General features: G+C 61.3%; 1 protein-coding gene across 1 annotated transcript in view; it reads right to left on the bottom strand.

Moving 5' to 3' along the window:
* THOC5 (THO complex 5) overlaps positions 1–9,017 on the bottom strand; it is a 13,746-nt gene that overhangs the window by 1,886 nt on the left and 2,843 nt on the right. The window contains exons 5-14 of the mRNA XM_027669577.1: positions 6,848–6,962; positions 6,266–6,398; positions 5,248–5,325; positions 5,039–5,079; positions 3,732–3,831; positions 3,296–3,404; positions 1,893–1,994; positions 1,654–1,750; positions 1,267–1,381; positions 227–330 (exon numbers count right to left, since the gene is read on the bottom strand). Of these exons, the coding sequence (XP_027525378.1) occupies positions 227–330; positions 1,267–1,381; positions 1,654–1,750; positions 1,893–1,994; positions 3,296–3,404; positions 3,732–3,831; positions 5,039–5,079; positions 5,248–5,325; positions 6,266–6,398; positions 6,848–6,962 (994 nt within the window). The remainder of the gene's footprint in view (positions 1–226; positions 331–1,266; positions 1,382–1,653; positions 1,751–1,892; positions 1,995–3,295; positions 3,405–3,731; positions 3,832–5,038; positions 5,080–5,247; positions 5,326–6,265; positions 6,399–6,847; positions 6,963–9,017) is intronic.

Here is a 9,017-nt window from a genome sequence, read left to right as displayed (position 1 = left end):
AAGGGGCTGGGAGGGGCTGGGAAGGGGCTGGGAAGGGGTTGGGAAGGGGGCTGGGAAGGGGGCTGGGAAGGGGGCTGGGAAGGGGCTGGGAAGGGGCTGGGAATGGCTGGGAAGGGGTTGGGACAGGGTTGTAAAGGGCTGAAAAGGGGCTGGAAAGGGGCTGGAAAGGGGCTGGGAGGGGCCTGGAAAGGGCTGTGAGGGATCCAGCCCCACGTTTGGCACCTACAGCATAGTCCTCGAAGGGAATGGCCGCCCACTTGACCAGGCGGGACACGACCTTGGTGGGGAAGAGCTGCTGGCACTCGCTGGACACCGGCACCACCCCGTGCTCTGGGGACAAGGACAGGGCCAGCTGAGCGGGGCAGGGCCGGGCACCAGCTCTGCCACTGTCCTGGCACTGTCCTGGCACTGTCCTGCCGGGGGGAGGCCCAAACCAGGACCCAGGATGTGCTTACCCTGCACAGCCCACCCGGGGCTCAGTAGGAGCAGTGGAGGCCTGGGCTGGGATCCCACTGGATCCCATGATTCCAGTGGATCCCTGGGCTGTGATCCCACTGCATTCTTGGGTTGTGATCCCACTGGATCCCCAGGCCGTGATCCCCCTGGATCCCGGGGCTGCATAACCCCTGACACGTGTCATGTGCAGTTCCCCTCCCAGCACGGCCCAAATCCCTTCCCAGCGCTGGGATGGCCATTCCCAAGGGGGTGCTGGGCACTGGGAGGGGCACAGCCTCCTCCTGCCCCCCAGTCCAGGGCAGCTCCCTCATCCCTGCTGCCCTCCTGGACACAGGGAACGACTGGGAATGCTAAAGGTGACACCAGGCAGCTCTGCCCTGCATGAGGACCCTGCCACTGCCCCCCTGTCCCCAGGGACGGGTGGGAATGCCAACAGGTCCCTGCCACTGCATTCCTGTCCCTAAGGATGGTTGTGGAGTCCAACAGGATCCTGGAACTGCACTCCTGTCCCCAGAGATGGGTAGGAATGCCAGCAGGACCCTGCCACTGAACCCCTGTCCCCAGGGATGGGTGGGGGGCCCAGCGGGACCCTAAGGATGGGTCAGAATGCCAGCAGGACCCTGCCCCTGGATCTCTGTCCCTAAGGATGGGTGTGGAGCCTGGCAGGACCCTGCCACTGCACCTCTGTGCCCAGGGGTGGGTGATGACCGTGGCAGGACCCTGCCACTGCACCCCTGTCCCCAGGGATGGGTGGGGGGCCCAGCAGGACCCTGTCCCTGCCCCCCTGTGCCCAGGCAGGCTGGCACTCACCGAGGGAGGCAAACTGCTTGTGCAGGGCCAGGCGGGACTGCAGGCGGCTCCGCAGCAGCTTCACCGTCAGCTCCATGTGGCTGGCACTGAGAGAGTTGTCTGCAGTGACTGTGTGCTGTGGGCAGGAGGGGTGGCACTGTCACTGGCACCCCGCAGCCCAGGAGCCATCAGCTGGGTCATTCAGTGTCCCTTACAGGGCTTAGACCATCCCCTCTGTGCCCCACACGCAGACCCAGCCCAGCCTGTCCCAGCCGTGGTGGGATCACGGGGTGGGAACCCCATCCCACCGTGGGTTGGGAGCAGCTCTGAGGGGACAGGACAGGACACGAGTGTCCCCAGAGGGTCCCCAAAGCTGCTGTGGGGGACAGGGGAGGGGGTGTGCCGTGCCTGAGGCTGATCCTTGGGGAAGTGCAGGCCTCCTAGCTTCTGCACCCACACGTAGGGGTGCCCCAGCTCTGTCACGTAGTCGCTCAAGGTCACGATGCTGTGGGGACAACAAGGAAGGGTCATGTCACCCCCAGAGCATCCCCTCACCCTGTCCCACCACTTCCAAAGCCTCCCTGAGAGGCCAGGGAGGGATGTGCCATGCTGGGAGTGGGGCACTCAGCCCAACCACCCCCACTCACCCCACTTTGTCAAACTGGAACTGGTTGGCCGGGTTGGGGGTTTTCCTCCCGTGGTCTCCTGGGTAGAGGCAGTTGAGGAGCGAGTCTGGGGACAGCAGGTCTCTGCAGGAGGAGAGGAGAGGTCAGGCAGAAGCAGCCTGGGCTCCACATCTCTCTGGGGTGGCCACTAAGAGGCCCCAAACCCAGAGAAGGGGATTATGAGCTCCAGGAGTTCAGGACCAGAAGGGCTTTCCCCAAATTCCTCTCCAAAAGATCCGTCTCCACCCTGGCTGGGAAGAAGATGGGAACCACAGGGTACCAACTTCCCAGGAGGCTGCTCCCTCTGGTGCAGTAAAACATGTCTGACTGTATTCCCAACCCTGACCCAGCACAAGGGGCTGTAGGATTTGGGGTGTGGCTCAAGGCACAGCCTCTCTGGTTTGGGGTGACACAGCCAAGGGCAGCAGGAGGGAGAGAACACCCCAGACAGGAACTCGAGCTGCTGTCACAGAGGGTTTGGGGAGTCTACAGCAAAAAGAGCACCCCAAGGGGATGGGGAGGCTGCACGTGGGACAGGCTGGGAGGCAACACCTGCTTCCAGGTGAGTCCAGACCGGCCTCTCCCACCTCCCTCTTCCTCAGGCACCTCCTCCTGCCCCAGGGAGAGCCACAGGAGAGCTGGCAGCTTGTGGGAGCTCCCTGGGCAGGCTCCCAGAGCTGCCACTTCAGCTGTTCCTCACCCAAACCAGGCTCCAGAGGACTCAGGGGGGCACAGGGAGAGGCAGCTGCATGTCCAGAGCTCGGGACAAGGTGACCTGCAGAGCAGGCAGGGGAGGGAGCTGCCAGGCACAGCCTGGGGCAGGGAGGTTCTTCCCAGCTCCTGACAGCTCTGCCAAAGGTTCCCAAACTCCCTGATCCTGGCTTGTCATGGCAGAGGAAAAGGAGGAGGGTGTGCAGGGCTCCTGGATCCCAGAGGGCAGAGGGATCCCTGCCCTCATGAGCTCCAGGCTGTGCAGGGCTCCTGGATCCCATGGGATCCTTGACCAATGACCTCCAGGCTGTGCAGGGCTCCTGGATCCCACAAGATCCCTGTCCCATGAGCCCCAGGCTGTGCAGGGCTCCTGGATCCCATGGGATCCTTGACCAATGACCTCCAGGCTGTGCAGGACTCCTGGATCCCACAAGATCCCTGTCCCATGAGCCCCAGGCTGTGCAGGGCTCCTGGATCCCATGGGATCCTTGACCAATGAGCCCCAGGCTGTGCAGGGCTCCTGGATCCCATGGGATCCCTGTCCCATGAGCCCCAGGCTGTGCAGGGCTCCTGGATCCCATGGGATCCCTGTCCCATGAGCCCCAGGCTGTGCAGGGCTCCTGGATCCCACAGGCCCCCCGAGCCCCAGGTTGGAGCCCCCCAGGCCCCCTTACCCGGCGCTGATGGCCGTGGTCATCTCCATGGCCGTGGTGACCTTGGCCTTCACCGTCATGACGTTGAGGTTCATCAGGTAGTGGAAGGTGAGGTGCAGCACGTTCTCATCTGGGCCAGAGCAGGGAGAGCATTGGTGGGACGCTGCCCTCCTCTGCTGGGACAGCCAGGGCAGAGGGGCAGTGTGGGAGCAACTGAACCCACTGGAACCCCAGCACGATCCCACCAGCGCTTCCCAGGAGGTGTCTGCCAGGCCCAAGACCCCACAAGAAGAGGGAAGCTCCCAGTTGGATGGAGGAGCTCCAGGGCAAGGTCAGCCCCCGGGCTCGGGGAGGCAGAGCTGATGGACCACCATGGAAGGCTCAGGAAAACCCCTCCACACCCCCAGCTCTCCCTGAGGACCCCCGGGGTGCTGCTGGGCTGTCCCTGAGCCCTCACCTTTGCACTTGAGGTCGATGGTGACGGACAGGGGGTGTCTCTTGAGCATCTCCTTGCGCTTGTCGTCCAGCTGCACCCCCAGCGTGGGCCTGCGCCGCTTCTGGGGGGAGGAACAGCTCTCAGAGCCTTCTCCTGCTCCTCCCCAGCCCAGGGACCCCCCTTCCCACCCTACTGCTCTTTCCTTCTCCTTCAGTCCCCCAAAATCCCGGTGCCACAACCCCAGAGCTGCCCCGGGGAGGGAGGGCAGCAGGAAACCCTTGCCCAGCTCTGGTTCCTGTCGTTCCTTCAGCTCCCAGGAGCATCCCCACCCCTGGGACACAGAGCCAAGGGCCTGCTGGCCCCAAGAGCTTCCCCACCGTGAGGGGCAGGTCCCAGAATCACAGAACCGTTCAGGTTGGGAAAGATCCTTCGGATCATCGAGTCCACTGACCCACATCCCCAAGTGCCACATCCACAGGGATTTTAAATCCCCCCAGGGATGGGGACTCCACCCCTGCCCTGGGCAGCTGTGCCAGGGCTGGACAACCCTTTCCAGGAAGAAATTTTCCCAATATCCAACCTGACCCTCCCCTGGCACAGCTGGAGGCCGTTCCCTCTCCTCCTGTCCCTTGTTCCCTGGGAGCAGAGCCCGACACCCCCTGGCTCCCCCCTGCAGAGCCAGTAGAGCCAGAAGGTCCCCCCTGAGCCTCCTTTTCTCCAGGCTGAGCCCCCCCCAGCTCCCTCAGCTGCTCCTGTTGCTCCAGCCCCTTCCCCAGCTTCCTTCCCTTCCCTGCACACAAGGCCCTTCCCTTTCCTTCTCCCCAGGAACAGCCCAATACACTCAGTGCTCTGCCACATGGTGGGAGTGAAGGCCCAAACCCCCCTCAGGCTTTGATGTTGGGGGCAACCAGGATCTGCAGCCTCTCCCCAGCATCCAGCAGGAATTATCTGCAGGATAAGCACTTCCTTGAGGGAGTGCTGAACAACCCCTGGTGCAGAGAACACTTTTGGCAGGGGATGGACACAGATCCCTCCCTGTTGGACACCAGCTCCCTGCCCTCAGGCTATTTATACAAAGTGGAGCAGCTCCATCTGGGATGTGAATGTGGTGGGACACACTGGAGCAGCTTTGCATCCCGGCTCTCCTGCATTTAGGACAGTAACTGGGAAATGGCACCTCCCTCCTGCCGAGAAACGTCTGGATTTAACACCAGTGCCTCTCCACACATGCTCACGGCGTGCAGGACCAGTTCCCAGCCCCACCCAGGCCCAGCTCTCCCAGCAGGTCCCAGGATCCCGAGGGAGCAGGACCCAGAGCTGTCCCTCACCGTGGTTTGCTCCTCCTCCGCGTCCGAGTCGCTCTCGTCGTCTGCACAGAGAGAGGGGGGTGAGCAGGGACCACCCAAGGCTCAGTTCTCCCCCCACCAGCCCCTTCTCCAAGGGATGCTTCCCCAGACATCCCTCTCCTAGCAAAGGCAGGAGCTCCCAGGAGCTGCAGACACACAGGAACACGTCCCCCAGTCAACCCTCAACTCACCCTGCGAGTCCTCGGGGGGCTTGTACAGGGCCTTGGCCTCCTCCACACTCCCTTCGATGGCCACCACCAGCTTCTTGTCTGCAGGGGACACAGGAGGACTGGGCTAGGGATCACTCTTCTGCTGGGAAAGGCACCCCTGCCCCCAAAACTCCTGCTTCCTGGCAGGGAAATCTCCAAGAAAAGGGTCAGTGAGAAGAGCAGTTGCCTGGAAGGTTCTGTGGGGCCACCACAGGGCTGGATGTCCTGGGCAGGATGGGGGCAGAGGAAGGAAAATGCTGGGTGTTGAGGGGCTCTCCCTGGAAACCATGGAGGCCAAATCCTTATCAGGAGCCAGGAGGGACTGGGGTCTGGCTGGCACAAGCAGGGATGAGAAGCAGTGTCACCATGGCTGTGGATGCCTCTGAGCAGGGACCTGCTGTGGCCAAGTGCCACAGTGTCCTTCCATGTTCCCCTGCTCCCAGAGCGGCATCACAGCAGGTGACCCCACATCTCTCTCCATCCACACAGCCCACTGGGATTCCTGACCCCTTCCAGTGAATCCCTCCCAGCTCAGGAAGCTCCAGAAAGCCCCTCAACATACAAAGCTTCCCGAGGGGATGAAAGCTCCCAGATGATCTGTGGGAAAGGCCAGGGAAAGGCACCCCTTGTCCTGGAGTGCCCACCAACCACAGGTGGCACGAGGTGTCACCCCACGGGGTGACAGCACTGGGAAGGCTGGGACAGCACTGAGCCAGCTCCCAGGCTGCAGGGACATCCCTGCCAACCTTGGGAAGGGGGGAAGGGGTGGGAAGTGAGCTTCCCAAGCAGTTCTCCCAGGCAGGCAGCTGAGCCAACAAGGTTTCAAATGCTGCTGCCTCACTGCTCTGGCCATGGGGCCACCCGGGCTCAGCACAATCTGACAGCACATGGGCTGCAAAGACCCCCCCAGAGTGGTGATTCCTGCAAGCAGGAGTGAAATCTGGCCCGTGGGGTGATCCCAAACCCCTCTGCAAGGGCCGTGTTCCCCCTCTGTGCTCACCACAGGCCTGTCCGTAGGCGCTGGCTTGGACAAAGAGGACGTAGAGGGGCGGCGGGAGGTGCCGGGCGGTCTCGTACTGCTTGTGGGCCTGGTCGAAGGGCATGAACAGGTATTCCTGGACAGGCAGGGAGGCCTGGGAATGACAGGGACGGCCTTCAGCACTGGGAAGGGAGCGGCTCATCCTCCTCACCCTCTCCCGAGCCAGTGGGACATGGAGCCAGCACTGGGTTAAACATCACGGGCACGGCGAGCCCCAGGGAAGGGCTGGCCTGGCCTCGGCTGGGAAAGCTTTGGAGCTGAAAATAGCCCAGTTCCTCCTCCTGTTCTTCCCTCCCAGGGCAGTCTCAGGGGGCTGGAACAGCGTGGGACTCTCCAGGGGAAGGCCCATTTAGCGGCTCCTCTGGAATTGCCGCATAAACAAGGAGGCTCTGGAGGGGCCTGGGCACGAGGTGGAGTTGCCCCTCACCCAGCGGGAATGAAACATCTCCAGATCCAAATCCAAAGCAGCCCAGGCACTGCCCTTGGGAGCACGACCTCAGCTCAGCCCCCAGGACCTTGTCCCGTTCTGCAGAGCTCAGGTACCTGCATGATGCTGTTGAGCCGGGGCTGGAGGCTGCTCAGATATTCCTTCTTCACCTCAATCTCCTTCAGGATCTTCTCCTTGCTGGTCAGGCATTCCTTGTACTTCTCTGCCAGCCTGGGGGTGGGAATTCTGTTACTGCCACATGCCAAAGCTGCAAAACCTGACAGGATCCACCTGGGTGACAGGCCCCAGCTCTCACAGGTCACTGCAGAGAGCTCAGACACGGGACAAACAAACTGCTCCCAATGCCAAGGGCAAGTGGAGGAAGGAAGGAATTGAGAAGAGATGGAAAACGAACAGGGAGACAGAAGGGAAGCTCAGCCTCATGCTCTGAGAAGGGGCAGCAAGTGGAGCTCTGCTCCCACACCAGCCACGACCCCACCAAGCTCCCAGAGAGGCTTTTCCCCTTCCTGTCCTGTCCCATGGGCAAGGACTAACATAGAAAGCCCAGGAAAATCGAAGCTCACCACGATGCTCCAAGCCCTGGGTTTAGGGAGAACACGTTAAATCTCATTGCTGTTGACTGCAAGCCCTCTCCCAGCAGGAGCAGGGAAGCTGGGAATGGGAGTGAGTTGTTCAGGACAAGCCCTGTCTGACAGGGAACAGACCTGACACTGCAGGACTTGGAAACTGTTTCCAAGCAAAGCTGTATTCGTGGGGGTCAACACACACCCCAACAGGTTCCTGCACAGGATTTGAGGCCCAGTTTTCCCACCTCTCCCCAAAACAGAGCTTCTGAAATCCCTGCACTCCCTCCAGAGGCATCTTGCAGAGGATTCCAAAGCCAATCCAGCGCTCCATGGGGCTGTACAGCTCAAAGCACCAAGGTAAGGGATGGATGGATGTGAATGACCCCAACATGGGAATTACCCAAAGCACCACTGGCACCTGCTCCTGAGCAGCTGGACAGCCCATGTCCCACCCCGGCAGTGGGAGGTGCACAATGGCATTCCCTGGATACCACGGGGTGAGGACTGGGAATTCCAAGGCATCTCAGCAATTTAACTGTGGGTCTCCACGAGGTTTGCAAGGACCATTTTAACCAGAACCCTCATAGGTCTCCAGCTGAACACACACTGTGTGTGCCTCAGGCAGAGCCAGCTGGGGGATCCCAGCTGTGCCCTCCAGCGGGAAAAGCAGCCAGGTTTGAGGGAAGGGTCTGGGAGAGGGGAAGCACAAGGGGCTGGAGTCACCCAGCACCCACCCAGTACCTCCGACTGCTCTGCTCTGCCGGGCTGCCCTCAGGGAGCACCGACCAGCACATTCCATGAAGGATTTTTCCAGAAGACTGGCCCTGGATGCTGCCTGACTGCTCTCCAAACACAGGAATGTTGGGTCATGTTTGCTTTTCCCACGGGGCAAGAGTCAGGGAGCAGCTGAGCCCCAGGACAGTGTGACAGGGGGGATGTTTGGCAGCAGCTCCAGCCGTGCTGAGCCAGCCTGGGCTCCTTCCTTGCAGATGGAACAGGGATCATCAGGACGTGAAAGAAAACTCCCTGACCTGTGAAACAAGGATCACACCAGGCCCAGCTCCACACACAGGGAATCTCCCAGTCACAGAATAAACGTGTCACTTGTTCCACACTGACTGAGCCAAGAGGATCAGGTGAAGGTGAAAACCTTCACCCTCCTTGTTTGCTCTCCCAGCAGCTCCAGGTGCCTGCCCAGACCCCTGGAATACGGACACCCAGCAGCTCCAGGCTGTGCCAAGCCAGGCTGGGCTCATTTTGCTCCTTGCAGACGGAACAGGGATCATCAGGCAGTGAAAGAAAACTCCCTGACCTATGGAAAAAGGATCCCACCAAGCCCAGATCCACACACAGGGAATTCTGAGCCAAGGGCTCAGTCAAGCAGTAGATGTGTCACTTGTTCCACACTGATCCAAGGGGGATGAGCTTTCATCCTCCGTGTTTGCTCTCTCAGCACCTCTGGGTGTCTGCCCAGATCCCTGGAGGAAGGACATGGAGCAGGAACACCCAGCAGCTCTGGGTGCCTGCCCTGATCCCTGGAATAGGGACACCCACCAGCTCCAGATGTCTGTCCAGAGCCTGGAGCAGGGACAGGGAGCAGGGACGTGGAGCAGGGGCAGGGAGCAGTGGCATGGAAGAGCGGCATGGAGCAGGGACAGGGAGCAGGGACATGGACAGGGAGCAGGGACATGGACAGGGA

This window comes from Corapipo altera, unplaced genomic scaffold (genome assembly GCF_003945725.1).
Source record: "Corapipo altera isolate COAL_440 unplaced genomic scaffold, ASM394572v1 162, whole genome shotgun sequence".
NCBI lineage: Eukaryota > Metazoa > Chordata > Aves > Passeriformes > Pipridae > Corapipo > Corapipo altera.
Note: the sequence above shows the minus strand (reverse complement) of the source record. Positions and strands in the feature narration are given on the sequence as shown.